This window comes from Dipodomys spectabilis, unplaced genomic scaffold, assembly GCF_019054845.1.
Source record: "Dipodomys spectabilis isolate Male_0828 unplaced genomic scaffold, ASM1905484v1 ptg000030l, whole genome shotgun sequence".
Taxonomy (NCBI): Eukaryota; Metazoa; Chordata; class Mammalia; order Rodentia; family Heteromyidae; genus Dipodomys; species Dipodomys spectabilis.
Window position 1 is genome coordinate 9,628,506 of NW_024870707.1, and position 14,618 is coordinate 9,643,123.

Genomic DNA, 14,618 nt, shown 5'->3' on the forward strand with positions numbered 1-14,618 from the left:
GTAGTTTTTTTTTGTTTTATGTGATACTGGAGATGAGATCGGGGCCTCATGCTTGCTGGGCAGGCGCTCTACCACTGAGCTGTTTTAATGGTACTTCGTTTCACTGTGGTTATTTTTCAATGGGAATCGGTAGGTTAAACACTTTTTCAAAAATCAATTCCATTTCACATGCCACTTCCTGCTCACGGCAGCCCCCTTGCACTGAATTCCAAGCACCTGGCGGGCATTCACTGCTTCACCCTGAGCCTCCCTCTCTCTGGAGTACAGACAAGGAAACTGAGGCTCAGGGGAAGGTGCATCCTGGCCCAGGTCATGAAAGTGTATTAATGATAGGTCAGGAAAGATTTGAGCCCTATCTTATCTGACCCTGCTGTGGCTCCCCACTCTGCACCGTGGGGTGCCTGCCTCCTTGTCAGGATGAGAACAAGGCTGAGCAGAGGCCAAGGCTGGGGAGACCGCGGAGGCCACGGGGTGGGAGGTGACCCTCAGAGGTCCCTCCAGGAGCCCTCCAGACCCCTCCCTCCCAGGAAGCTGTCCCTCTGTCTGCAGGCAAAGATTTAGCTCCTTTGACAATAGCTGCTGAAGCTCCATGGCCAATGTCAATTCTGGCCATTTGCTTGGTAGATTTTCATGTTCCTGCTTCTCCTCAGTAAGGTAGCTCTTGCTTTTCAAAAGGGATGTAGCGTTTGATGGTGTTTAAGCGGTACGTGAAATACAGCCAGGCGGCAATAATAAAGCAGACGCGGGCCCTGCTGGCCGAGGACGCTGACAGCAGGCGCTCCTCTCCCACCTGCTACCCCGACTCCCATTTTGATGGCTATCTCAACGTCTGGAGAGGGTGGAGGTGGCCTGGGAGCAGAAGGAGGGGGACACCAGTGATCACCACTTGTTGCCACTGGGAGGGGGAGCACCACAGCCAGCCAGCCACCGCCCTCCCCCGCCCCCAGCTCTCAGCCTCTGCTGCCTGCCTCCCCACAGTGATACTCTGCCCTTCATCCTCCCCGTCTTCCTACGCAGCATAAATAGCAGGTCCCGCCCCATTCCGCTGAGGGGAGCGTGGGTGAGAAGTCCACGTGTGGTGGTTATGCCGGGCTGCCTGCCCGGGGGGAGCCCCCAGTTCCTTTATGTCCGTTTTTCCTGGAGACCCACTGTGCAGGCAACCTGGGACTCCCCACCATGAGACCCCCCCACTCCCAGTCAGGGAAGACACAGTCAGAGGCCCAGCCTTGTCCTTTGAGGGGTCCTGGTCTAGTGGGCTTCACCAGTAACCCCAGTACCTATGCACACAATGGGCAACAAGGCAGGACTTACTTCTTGGCTCAGAATCCTGAGGTCCACATGGGGAAACTAAGGCCCGGAGAAGGGACTGCCAAAGTTCAGTGTGCCTTGTAAGCAGTCATGGCCCAGGCCACCAGAGCCATCTTAGGCCAGCCTGTGCCCACCCCCAGGGATGGCACCCCAGCCCAGCCAATGTCCCCCACAGCCGCCTGGAAAGCTGCACTTGGGTTAGTAAGACTTCAAGGAGCAGGGGCTACAATGATGCTACCCACCTTGGATGTCACCAGAGTCTGAGGACACATCAAGACAGGTGATTTGCAAAATAAAGCAGCTGGGTAGCTCACACCTGTAATCCTAGCTATTCAGGAGGCTGAAGTCTACGAGACTCTGATCTCCAATTAACTACCAAAAAAGCAGGAAATGGAGCTGTGGCTCAAGTGGTAGAGCATTAACCTTAAGCAAATGAGCTCAGGGACAGTGCCCCGCCCCAAGTCAAGCCCCAGGACCAGTACAAATAATTAATTAATTAAGCAGTGCCGGGGCTGGGAAGGTGGCTCAGTGGTAGAGCACTTGCCTTGCATGCCTGAGGCCCTGGGTTCGATTCCTCAGCACCACATAAGCAAAAAGAAAAAAGCCGGAAGTGGCGCTGTGGCTCAAGTGGTAGAGCGCTAGCCTTGAGCCCAGAGTTCAGGCCCCATGACAGGACCCAAAAAAAAAAAAATATTAAGCATGGCCAAAGGGCCATTTTGAAATACCACCTAGGGGACAGAGGGCATTCCCCCAACCCCCATGTCCTCATGGCCAGGAAACCCCCAATTTGAAAGACAGTGGTTGTTGGGGAGGGGGCGCCATCCCCTTAACCACCCCACACCAGCCCACAATGTCCTCAGGGGATAAAGAGGCCATCACCCCTACCCCACAGTCCCACAGCCCCATAGAGCTGAGCAGAGCAGCCCCGCTGACTGAACCCCACTGCCTGGGGCAAAGCTGCCTCCAGATGCAGCAAGGGCAGTGGGAACAAGCTGCCTTTGGGGGGGGGCTGTGCACCCCCACACGGTGCTGGGCATTTTATACACAGGGTTGTGCTTCAGACTCCTGGCCCTGGGGGACAAAGCCTGGCATACACCCACCCCTCTTCCAGACAAAGACCACGAAGAATCAGAGAGGTGAGCAGACTTCCGGAGGCCAGAGTCAGCGTGCAGTGCGGCTGGGATCCACACTGGGTCTCAGACCCACCGTGGACGGCCTGTGGTGGGTGGCGTGGGAGAGGGGGAGCAGCCAGGATCTCCTACATCTAGGCTATGTGGAATGGGGGCAGGTGCTTGCCCCTGGGGAGAGGGGCCCCACAGCTGGGTGGAGCCACCCACCTTTCGTCTCCTAGGGACACACAGTGGCTAAGCGGGCAGCCTCAGCCAGGTGAGCAAGCCCAAGGCTGCAGCTCCAACCCTTTCATGCTTGGCCAATTTAATAGCCCCCATTAATTTCAAAACACACACATTCCCACAAGCTCTGGCCTCCATGGCCCAGTGCTCCGGACAGCGAGGACACGGCAGGCGCACAGGTGCGGCCGGGCAGCTCCAAGGACGGGAGGCGCTGGACAGAGTGCGCTCCGGCTGCCCTCTTCCTAACCGAGAGTCTTTCCTGAATGGGAGAAAAGGGCCCAGAAGACAAAAGGATCACAGCCAAGAGTCAGGAGGCCTGGGTCTCAGGCTGTGTCTTGTTGCTTTCCTGCTGTGTGGCCCTGAGCAAGTTGCCAAACCTCTCTGAGCTACAGATAGGCTCCTGATTGCCTTGTAACCTCTCCCCACCCCCGAGTATCCCCAAGACTAGCCCAGGAACCACATTCTCAACTACGAAATCAGCTGCCCCCCTTCCAGCCCAGAGAGCTAGTGGGGAGAGGGCCAGGCTGGGGCGGAAAGAGGGGGTCCCCCACAGCAGGTCCTGACATCTGACCAGCTCTCCAACTTTGATCACGCATTCATTCACCAATCACTGATTGAAACCCAGGACGGAGTTCAAGAGCCCAGAGCCCAGGGTCCCCTACACATACCCGCCCCCCCCCCCCCCCCACTGCCCAAATCCCTGTGAAAATGACAAGAAGACTCTGGCCAATCAGCAGGCACTTGGCCAAGACCTTGGGGAGGAAGGACCTTCCCGGGCCGCCCGAGTCCCGCCCACCGGCCCACACAGCTCACTGGACCAGGTCCTGAAGGCCCGGAGGGAGCCTCAATAATTCAGCAGGGATTCATCATTTATGAATTTATGTAACCACGCTCGACCTTGTGGAAGTGAGCCACGCTGCTCCCGGAGCGGGGACATCAGGGCTTGGCTATGGCTGGCTGCTTTGGGCTGCTCAGCAGGGGGGAGGAGGGGGAGTCTGAACTCCCCCCTCCTGACAGACCAGCCCCCCCTACTCACCCCTCACTGAAGGATGGAGACAGAGGGAAGGCAGTCCTGACCATGTCCCTCTCACCTCCCAGTGCCAGCACCAGGATTTCACTCCTGGCCCAGACTTTTGTCCGGTGCTGTGGCCCTGGGGGCCCTCACTTGGAGGTGTTCAGGGGTGACCAGGCAGCAGGTGTCCTCCACAAGGTTCCATGGATCCCACAAACCCAGGCTTGAATTCAGTATCCCACGCTTTCACTTATTGGCTGGCACTCTACCACCTGAGCCACGCCTCCCATCCCTCTCCATTACTCTTGGCTTCCAAGCAACAAGGACAGAAAACCCAGTCTGAGAACCAAATTTCTCACCTAGGGAAAAGAGAATGAAGAGCAGGTGTCCCTACCCCACCTCACCGAAGAACCAACAGATTCTCTGGGGGCTCAGGAGTCTGGCACACCTCCCACTCCAGCTCCACCACCATGCTGTGTGGCCTTAGGTGAGTTGCTTCATGTCTCTGAGCTTGTTCCCCCATTAGCAGTCAATCATATCAATGGTGCAGAGTGGGCATGAGATATAAACACAGCCTAGACTTTCCGCCCTGGGTACCCTCATCCTCACCATCTTGTATTCCCCACCTCCTACCAATTCCACCCAGCAAACTTCTCTAGCAGGCCTGGCTGACCCCTCCCACCACCACCTTCTCCCCTCACAACTCAGGACCTAGCGACACCGCTCAAACCCGTCAGAGCTCACCCCCGTAACCCTACCTCTCACCCTTCTCAGCCAGCCTTGCCAACTTCCAACTCAGCCCCCATTACAACTTAATTGTCCCCTCTTCCAGGAAGCCTTCCAGATTGCCTCCCACCCCATCAGGCGAGACGGACCCCCATGCCTCACCCCCTTGGCTTTGCTTCTCATTCACACATCCGCCCGCCCCTTGTATGGGATTACAGCTTATGTGTTTGGTAGCCCGGGCTGACCCCCCCACATACACACACTCCTGGTGCCCAGAAGACCTTCCATCTGGGTTTGCTGGATGAATGAAAGGCCACGCGTTCTAATTCAGCTCTGCCACCTACCCCTTCAACACATGCGCCCTGCTGGGTGTGACCACTATCCTCTGTCTGGGGGGATGGTGAGATCACCCCGCAGGCTGGGTGGTCAGGGGTCAGCGCTTTGTGGCCTCAGGCGGAGGGGCTGGGGGAGGAGCAAGGGGAGGGGGAGCACAGGTGGGGGCCGTGGGTGCTGCTGTCCAGCAGCAGGGTGGGCGGAGGCCTCCCTCTGGCCAGGCTGGGCCCCCTTCCCTCTTCCTCGCCCCCCCCCCCTGCACCGCAAAGTGTTGCTGCTGTTGGAGGCCGAAAGCCTCAGCAAACGCATTTAAATCTGAAGTGACAGATAAAGCGATTTACGACGACAGTTTAGCGTCAGATCACTTCCCACCAGGCAGCCCGCGTCCCCGTGGCCCCCAGCTTGCTAGTCCATCAAGCCGGTCTCTAAATCACTGGGTCCAGCCGCAGGGGGGGGGGGGGGCGGGGGAGGGGCGGGGCCCGGCTGGGCAGCCCGCTCCTCACCAGGCCGTGCCAGGCTGGAAGACAGGAAGCGAGGGTTTATGAGGGCTCAGAAGAGGGGCACGGATAAGAGGCTGGCAGATTCTCACAAATCAAAGCCCCAAGACTTAAGGAAACAGAGCGCCACTCATGCCTTATTTTAAATAAATAAGCGGCTTAAAAGCCTCCCTGTGCGCCCAGCTTGTCGCGGTGAAACATAGCTTTCCACCTGTTCTTCACGGCCCAGCCTGCGTGCCCAGGCCCCTCAAAGGCCTCCCCGGCCCCCCTCGCCGGCCTGCCACCTCCTCGCAGAATTAATTGGTCCCTGTGGCGTCGCACGTACTTTATTCAGACCTTTCTTCCTCCCGGCGCTTTGGCACATTATAGTCTACTTAGTTGCTCCTGACGTCCTCAGTATTAATTTACTGGGGGAGATCTCTCTCTCTCTCTCTCTCTCTCTCTCTCTCTCTCTCTCCCCTCCCACCCCCCTCCCAGACTCCGAGGTGCCAGCAGGAGCCTGGCCTCTGTGTCCGAGAACCTTGGGTGCCATCCTGAGCCTGCTTTGAAGGGAGAGACTCCTGTCTGTTCAAGTATCACACCTCTGCTCTGTCTCCTATCTCGAAGGCCCAACACCAATCAGACCCCTGGCCTGGCCAAGAATGGCAATCTCTGATTTTTTGTTTTGTTTTGTTTTTGTTTTTGTTTTTTGGGGCTGGTCTTGGGGCTTGAACTCAAGACCTGGTCGCTGTCCTTGAGCTTTTGTGCTCAAGGCTAGCTCTCTACCACTTGAACCACAGCTCCATGTCTGGCTTTCTCACAGTTTATTGAAGATAAGAGTCTCACGGACTTTCCTGCCCAGGCTGGCTTCGAACCACAATCCTGAGATTTCAGCATCCTAAGTAGCTAGAGTTACAGGCATGAGCTACCCACATCCAGCAAGAATGGGGTTCTTTCTTTGTGTCAGGAATGCAGTGCAGGTTGGGAAGGTGGCTCAGTGGTAGAGTGCTTGCCTAGCATGCAAGAAGCCCTGAGTTCAACTCCTCAGTACCACATACACAGAAAAAGCTGGAAGTGGCTCTGTGGCTCAAGTGGTAGAGTGCTAGCCTGGAGCAAAAGCAGCTCAGAGACAGTGCCCAGGCCCTGAGTTCAACCCCAGGACTATTCCCCCAAAAAAGGAATGCAGTGCACAGACCTTAGGCCCATCTCTCCCCAGACATAGCCGTAGGGGTCACAGGCCAAGCTAGAGAAGCTGACTCTACCCTCTAGCAATCTCCCTCTCCACCACGGGGCCTCAGGGCCTCCCTGACTTATCTCCATGGCTTGGCAGGCCAAGTTAATTAAGATGGATGCGGCGTGCCCCTGTGGGCAGGAGCCGTGGCCGGCACAGATGGCAGGGGCCTGTGACTCTCCTGGGTGCTGCCCGGCAAGCAGCCTTGGCCACCAGCCAGTGGGGACAGAGCTGGGGAGGGCCCAGTGAATTTGTTGTGTCTCCATGACCTCTAGCCCTGCTGCTCACCTGTCAGGCTCCCTGATCTGTTCTCTTCCCCAGCATCCCCACTCCAGCCACACACCACGCATGCGCATCTCCCAGCACACGCCTGCCTCCACCGCCCCATCACATCCCAAACACTGGGCAAGCAGAGGCCAAGCCCAGCCCTGGACTTCAAATGCCAGGTGACCAGGGAGAAAGCCCCAGCCAAGTGCCTGTGGCTCACGCCTGTAATCCTAGCTACTCAGGAGGCTGAGATCTGAGGATCACGGTTCAAAGACAAGTGGTAGAGTGCTCACCTTGAGCTAAAGAGCTCAGAGACAGCACCCAAGTCCAGAGTTCAAGCCCTACGACCGACCCCCCCAAAAAAGCCAGCCCCAGCAGCAGGAAAGTCCATGAAACTCTTATCTTCAATAAATAAAAAAAAGTTGGAAGTGGAAATGTGGTTCAAATGGTAGAGCATTTACCTTGAATAAAAAACCTCAGGGAAAATGCCAGCCTAGTATAATAAATAACTTTCAAGACAAAAAAAAAACCTCAGGGAGAGCTCCCAGGCCCTGAGTGCAAGCTCCAGAACCAACACACACACACACACACACACACACACACACACACACGTGTCCCATTTCCAAGTTCCCAGGAAAGGATGAGGTGGGAGATAGGAAGCATTCTGAGGCCTTCCACGGTGCAGGGACATGCCCATGCCCCGCCCCCAGCTCCTCAGGCTGGGGGACCCAGACCCCCCCTTTACATCACAGGCCCTCCCCAACTCCCCTGCTCCGCCTCTCCATGTCCTCCCAGCTGGAGTGAGGACCAGGTGGTGACGCCCATCCCCATTTGGCAGAAGGGACAAAAAGGGACCTCCTCCCTCCATATACACACACACACACACACACACACACACTCACGAAACCCAGAGGCTCCGGCTGGACCTCAAGCCTCCAGCCCCTCCTGAGCCCCCATCCGTCTCCATGGACCACCAAATCCCCACGGGACCAATGCTACCCCTGGCTTCAAAAAATAAGAATTTGAAAATTCTCACCCCGAGATAATTGCTCTCTCCTCCAGCCCATTGTGGTGGCTCCGTGGTTGGAGCTGAGAAGCAATTATTCATGGCTAATGATTATAATCAAGTCAAATAGAATTTAATGGACACGTATTCTCTTCCTGCTTGAAACTTTACATATGAATTAAGCACATATGGGTTTCACGAGGCACAGACGCAGATTTATGCAGCCTCCAGAAGCCCCACGTCGCCAAGACTTTTTATTCCACTAATAAACAGGCTGATTTACAGCTCCTCGGGAACCTTGATCTCTGCTGCCCCCTGGTGGGTGGCAGGGCTGGGGGTTGGAGTCCACACCAGGGGAACCCCTGGGGACATGGAGGGGAGTCACAGAGGGCCCCCAAGGTCTGACCAGGGCCAAGGCTGTCCTGATCACTGGGGACACAGGCTCTGGATAGGAATCTGTATTCAAGACCTGCTTCATCAACTACCAGGCAGGTGAAGCCCTTTCTAGAATAGGGAGAATGTGGGAAAACACACCAAGAGATGTGGGTAAGTTGAGGCAAGCAGGAGGGGGAAGTTGGTGAGTACAATGCCCATGGCTTTAGTCTCAGTAACCTGGGACAGGGTGGCTGGCACTGGGTGAACACGCACAGCTCACCTGCCCCAGGAACCCGATGGCTGACTCCCTAGCAGCCCCTCTGTGCAGAGGAGGAAAAAGGCCAGGCAGGCCCAGGGAGAAGGAGAGCTCCCCCAGCTCCACCGCACTTTCAGCAAGGCGCTGAGAGCACTACATCCAGTCAGGTCAGTCACGGGGCGCTTAGGAAGAGCCAGGGGCCGGGCCTGAACCTCTGGAACCTGTGCATCTTCAGTCCCAGGGCCCTCACCCGACCCCAAGCCACATCACACTTTTCCCTCAGGCCCCTTTGTGCCTCAGCAGGAAAAGCATTGGGCGGGTGCCTCCCTCCCCCTTGCCAGTGACTCGCAATGCCTGGCCCCCAGCAGGACAGTCACGTGGCTTTGGGACTGTCCCTCAGTCAGCCCAGCCCCGTCTGCCCCTAGCAGCAAGAATGCTCTCCCGTGCGGTGCCGGTGGCTCACAGCTGTAATAATAGCTACTCAGGAGGCTGAGATCTGAGGATCGCAGTTCAAAGCCAGCCCGGGCAGGAACGTCCATGAGACTCTGATCTCCAATGAACCACTCAGAAAGCCGGAAGTGGTGCTGTGGCTCAAGTGGTAGAGCGCTTGCCTTGAGCTGAAGAGCTGAGAGACAGTGCCCAGGCCCAGAGTTCAGGCCCCACAACCGACAAAAAACAACAACTCTCTCCCCCACAAAGCCACCAAGGTGGCTGCCAGCCCCGGTGTGGCCGCCTCAGCTGTCTCTCCACATGGGCTTGCAGACCTCACTCCCACCCACTCGTGCCCAGGGCCCAAGGGAGGCACACGAGAACCCCCAGCAGAGAACCACGATGACCCAAGTGCACCCCACACACACATGAATTCCTGTGTGTGGATCGGCACCGCGCACCTGCGGCAGGCCCGACAGGGGTGGGGACACAGTTTACGCCAGTAGGATACCAGTCGGGAGACACACAGCGCAATGATACCACTGCCAGGCACGCCATGCGGACCCAGAGAGCGGGCATCCCCTCCGCCTGGGCACTTCAGGAGAAAAGGGGGACAGCAACAGCATCAGCAGGACCGCATGGGGGCCGTGGAGGCACAGGCCCTCTAGTCAACACGGGGGTCAGACACCGCTATTACAAGCCCACGGGGAGTCAAGGAGATTCCAGAAACTTCTGAGTCTGTCCTGATACCCTGGGGCAGCCAGGAGAGATGCCTGCTCCAACTCCAGCCTGGGACTCAGTGGCTACAAAGAAGAGCCTGAGCCCCTGCTGGACCTAATGTAGCCTTGACACCCCATAGCCAAGCCCTTCCTCAGATCCTGTGACCTGGGCCGGAGGAGCAGCCACTGGATAGATGGAGGAGCAGCTGCCCTCCTCCCCCTCCTCTCCGTCCTCCCCACCCTCCTTCCCCTCCCCCTCCTCCCTCGCTGGCCCCCAGAGCAGCCACCCCGACTTCTCATCGCGATGAATTGTCAAGCCAGCAAGAGGCGACTGGCCGCCAGCAGGAAGCTGAGAAGCTCTCACTTCCATGGGCTGGAAAGGCGCCAGGGGGGCGGGGGGAGGGGGGGGCGTGCTGGGCCCCTCCCTTCTGTCCACAAGCGCCCACACCTGCCCAGCTCCGAAGTGAGCAGGGCGGGTGGAAGGCGGTGGAAGGAGAGTTGTCACAGCTCTCCAAGCATGGATCGGGCTGGGGGGTAGAAGGGGGGCTGGCCTCCGCCTTCCTGGCAGGGCAGCCCCGCCCCATCCAGCTGTGCCCCCCCTCTGCCGCCGCTAATGGGTCTCGGAGCTGCTGCGAGGCGGCGAGGCAGAGCATGCCCCCGACCCAGCAGGTCAGGCATCCCAGGGATGCCGAAGCTAAGTGGCCACCACGCTGGGTCCCGTGGCGCCAGCCGCACATCCTCGCCCGGCACCTCGGAGCCTCTGGGGAACCAGACGGCGCCCACACATCCCTGGCACGGCGGACCCCAGCAAAGGCAAACAAAGCGGCCACCCGGGGCCTCTGGCTCAAGCCAGCCACTCACCGGCGTTGACAATGGCGTCCACCTCCAGCTTGGTGATGTCACCTCGGAACAGGGAGATCTTCTCGTTCAGCTGCTTGTCCTTCTTGTACTGGGGCTCCTCCACCTTTCCCGTCATCCCTGGAATGGGGAGGGGAGGGGGATGTGAGGGTCACAAACAGGGCCTCTTCCTGCCAAAGGACCCAGCCAGAAACCCCATGCCAGGCCCAGCCCTACCTCAGGGCAGCTTGCAATGATGACAGCCCACACCGAGTTCACGCATGCTGGGTGCCAGGTGTCTGGGGACCTTCCTAACCGTGCCAGGGCAGGGACAAAACTGATGCCAGCCGGGCGCCAGTGGCTCACACCTGTCACCATAGCTACTCAGGAGGCTGAGATCTGAGCATCGAGGTTCAAAGCCAGCCCGGGCAGGAAAGTCTGTGAAGCTCTTATCTCCAATAAGCCACCAGAAAACCAGAAGTGACACTAGCTCCAGTGGTAGAGCTCTAGCTTTGAGCTGAAGAGCTGTGGGACAGGGCTCAGGTCCAGAGTTCAAGCCCCACGACCGAACCAAAAAAAAAAAAAAACACTGATGCCATTACTCAATGTGCAAAGTGAGGCTGGTGCTGGTGGCTCACATCTGTAATCCTAGCTAGTCAGGAGGCTGAGATCCAAGAATTGAGATTCAAAGCCAGCCTAGGAAAGTCTATGAGTCTCATCTCCAGTTAACCAGAAAAGAAGAAGGAAGAAGAGGAAGAGGAGGAGAAGGAGGAAGAAGAAGAAGACGAAGAGGAGGAAGAGGAGGAAGAAGAGGAAGAGGAGGAGGAAGAGGAGGAAGAGGAAGAAGAGGAGGAGGAAGAGGAAGAGGAAGAAGAAGAAGAAAAGGAGGAGGAAAAAGAAAACCAAAAGTAGAGCATGAGCAAAAAAAAAAAAAAGCCAGGTGCAGGCAGCTCACACCTGTAATCCTAGCTACTCAGGAGGCTGAGATCTGAGGATGGTGGTTCAAAGACAGCCCAGGAAGTAAAATCCATGACACTCTTTTTTTTTTTTTTTTGGGGGGGGGGGGTCCGGTCATGGGGCCTGAACTCTGGGCCTGGGCGCTGTCCCTCAGCTCTTCAGCTCAAGGCTAGCGCTCTACCACTTGAGCCACAGCGCCACTTCCGGCTTTTTTCTTTTTGCTTACGTGGTGCTGAGGAATTGAACCCAGGGCCTCAATGCAAGGCAAGCGCTCTACCACTGAGCCACCTTCCCAGCTCCCATTAGACTCTTATCTCCAAAAAAAAAATTAGAAAACTGGAAGTGGTGCAGTGCCTCAAGTGGTAGAGCGCTCCCTTAAGCTGAAGAGCTGAGGGACAGCGCCCAGGCCCAGAGTTCAAGCCCCACGACCAACAACAATAAAATAAATAAATAAATAAATAAAGCTAAGGGACAAAGCCCAGGCCCTGATTTCAAGCCCTAGTACAGGAGAATGTGAGGCTGGGGGAGGGCAGTGACCTGCCCCAGGGTCTGAGGGGGCCAGGCCGCATCCCAGGGCCTGGTATCTCATCCAAGCCCTCCCACTGCAAACCAGCCCACCACAGCTTCTAATTCCAGCCCCAACAACCAGGTAATCAGCAGCAGGTGGCTTACATGGTCTAGGGCCGGCTTCCTGAGGGTCCTGGGGGGATACAAACTGCACTGGCCTCGGGCGGTATTAATAATTAAACGAGGTGACAGGGCAGGGCAAGCACTCAAGCAATGCCCCTGGAGTCTTCCCGGCAGAGTTTTACAAGCCTGAGTGTGAAGGGGCCACCTGGGCAGCACAGGCGGGCCTACCTTTCGCCATCTCCTTCCATGTGGGGATCTTCTTCAGCCTGACGAAGTCTTTGCAGAAGTAATGCTCCTCCCTCTGCTTATCGCTCAGGCCCTTCAGAAAGGCTGGGTGGGGGGCGGGGGAGGAGAGTCAGGACACCTGGGGAGGATCAGGGTCCAGGGCAGCTAACACCCAGGCCCCCTCCTCCTACCCCTCCTCCTGAGCACTCCAGCCACAAGCAAGCCAGCCCTCCCAGCTACCTTTTCACAGCAGATGTGAGTGGAGGTAGGCTGGGGACAGGGGCAGCACTCCCCCCACCACCACCATCCCCCCCCCCGCCCCCGCCCAGTATCTTACCCCACCCTCATTGCTGAAGAAGAAACTGAGGTCCAGGGAATCACTTAGGCCCTGCAGACCCTGTTCAGAACTCAAAGCATAGGTAGCTCATATGGATAATGCTAGCTACTCAGAAGACTGAGATATGAGGATTACTGGTCAAAGCCAGCCTGAGCAGTCAGTGAGACTCTTTTTTTTTTGGTTAGTCTTGGGACTTGAACTCTGGGCCTGGGCGTTGTTCCTCAGTTCTTCAGCTCAAGGCGAGGACTCTACCTCTTGAGCCACAGCTCCACTTCCAGGTTTTCTAAGTGGTTTATTGAAGAGTCTCACAGACTTTCCTGCCTGGACTGGCTTTGAACCATGATCCTCAGATCTCAGCCTCCTGAGTAGCTAGGATTACAGGTGTGAGCCACAGGCGCCTGGCTCGGTGAGACTCTTATTTCCAAATAACCAGCAAACCAGAAGTGGAGCTGTGGCTCAATGGTAGAACACCAGCCTTGAATGGAAAAAAAGCCAAATAAGAGCCTAGGGCCCAGAGTTCAAGCCCCAGTACTGACATACTCATACAGACACACAGACATACACACACACATATACACACTCTGGCTGTTGACACCTCTCTCTGAGCCCATAGTTTCTCCATTTACACCATCCATGAAGTAATTTCAAAACACACAGGCAAAGCCAGGCAGATGGAAAGCATCGTTATGAGTTGGTGACAAGGTCATTGCTGTTACCACATTACATCTGTCCCAAACATCTACATGGGCTGGGGGGGGATGGCTCACACCTGTTATCCTAGCTACTCAGGAGGCTGAGATCTGAGGAACGCAGTTCAAAGTCAGCCTGGGCAGAAAAGTCCATGAGACTCTTATCTCCAATAAACCACCAGAAAACCAGAGGTGGCGCTGTGCTCAAGTGGTAGAGCACTAGCCTTGTGCTGAAGAGCTGAAGCACAGCGCCCAGGCCCAGAGTTCAAGCCCCAGGACCAGCAAAAATAAATAAATAAGTAAATAAATAAAATTAGGGGCCAAGCAGATCCTAAGCCTGTGGTCAGCACCAGCTGAGGGCTCCCCAGGGATAGCTGCCCAGCTGGGGCAGGTGGCTCCCCACTTTAGAAGGAGAAAGAGGGGTTTGGGAGGTCACCCCAGGTCACACAGTGAGTGAGCAGTGTGGGGAGTTAAGACCCCACAGGTTCCCTAACTGAGTTCCAAGTTGGTTCTTCCCACGGCAGCTCTGGCCCCTGGTCCCCTTCCTTCCCTTTGTGGGCACCAGACGGAGAAACCCGAGCTCCCCCCAGGGCTTCTGCCAGCAAAGTTGCAGACATACAGCTCATGGGTGCCCCCTGCTGGCCTGAAGCTACCTGTGTGCCCAGGCTCAGCTAGCCCCGTCCCCCCTCCACCATGGGCTGGCTGTCCAGATGGAGCAAGCCAACAGAACTCAAGAAACCAGCAAAAAAGATGGAAGGGGTAGTGAGATGTGGCTCAAGTGGTAGAGCACTAGCCTTATGCAAAAAAAAAAAAAAAAAGAAAAGAAACATAGGTCCCATGGTTTCCCTTATTTGCAATATCTAGTATATGTATGAGTCAAGCGGAAAAGGTCAGATAATGTGATGTCAGGAAAATGAACCCTTAGATTAATGTTTTTTTCTTTCATGCATGTGTTTCTAACGCATTTGTAAGATTATCTCTTTGTTGCTTTGTATGTCCCTCCCCCACAGTATAACCCCTGCTTTCACTATATTTGATGTCAGTATAACTTGTGGAGGAGATGGGGAAAAACCAGTTGTTTAAGGATACAGGTGGACCTGTTGCAACAATGAGAAGTACAAGTTGTCATGTCCAAAACGAGCTTTACAACGTCGGTGGGAGGGGGGGAAGGGGGGGAAGGAGAAGGATTGGGATGGGGGAGAGGGGGGAGGCTGGGAAGGGAGGTGAAGGGTAAACAAAGGAGGAGGCTGCAATGCTTGGTAAGAAATGTACGCATTAGCCGGGCGCTGGTGGCTCACACCTGTAATCCTAGCTACTCAAGAGGCTGAGATCTGAGGATCGCGGTTCAAAGCCAGCCCGGGCAGGAGAGATCCTGAGACTCCTATCTCCAATAAACCATTAGAAAACCGGAAGTGGCGCTGTAGCTCAAGTGGTAGAGTGCTCACCTTGAGCT

At 56.2% G+C, this 14,618-nt stretch overlaps 1 protein-coding gene across 2 annotated transcripts in view; it reads right to left on the bottom strand.

Moving 5' to 3' along the window:
- Macrod1 (mono-ADP ribosylhydrolase 1) overlaps positions 1–14,618 on the bottom strand; it is a 140,106-nt gene that overhangs the window by 118,589 nt on the left and 6,899 nt on the right. For both annotated transcript variants that reach the window (XM_042675983.1, XM_042675984.1), the window contains exons 2-3: positions 12,143–12,244; positions 10,352–10,468 (exon numbers count right to left, since the gene is read on the bottom strand). In XM_042675983.1, coding sequence (XP_042531917.1) covers positions 10,352–10,468; positions 12,143–12,244 — 219 coding nt within the window. The remainder of the gene's footprint in view (positions 1–10,351; positions 10,469–12,142; positions 12,245–14,618) is intronic.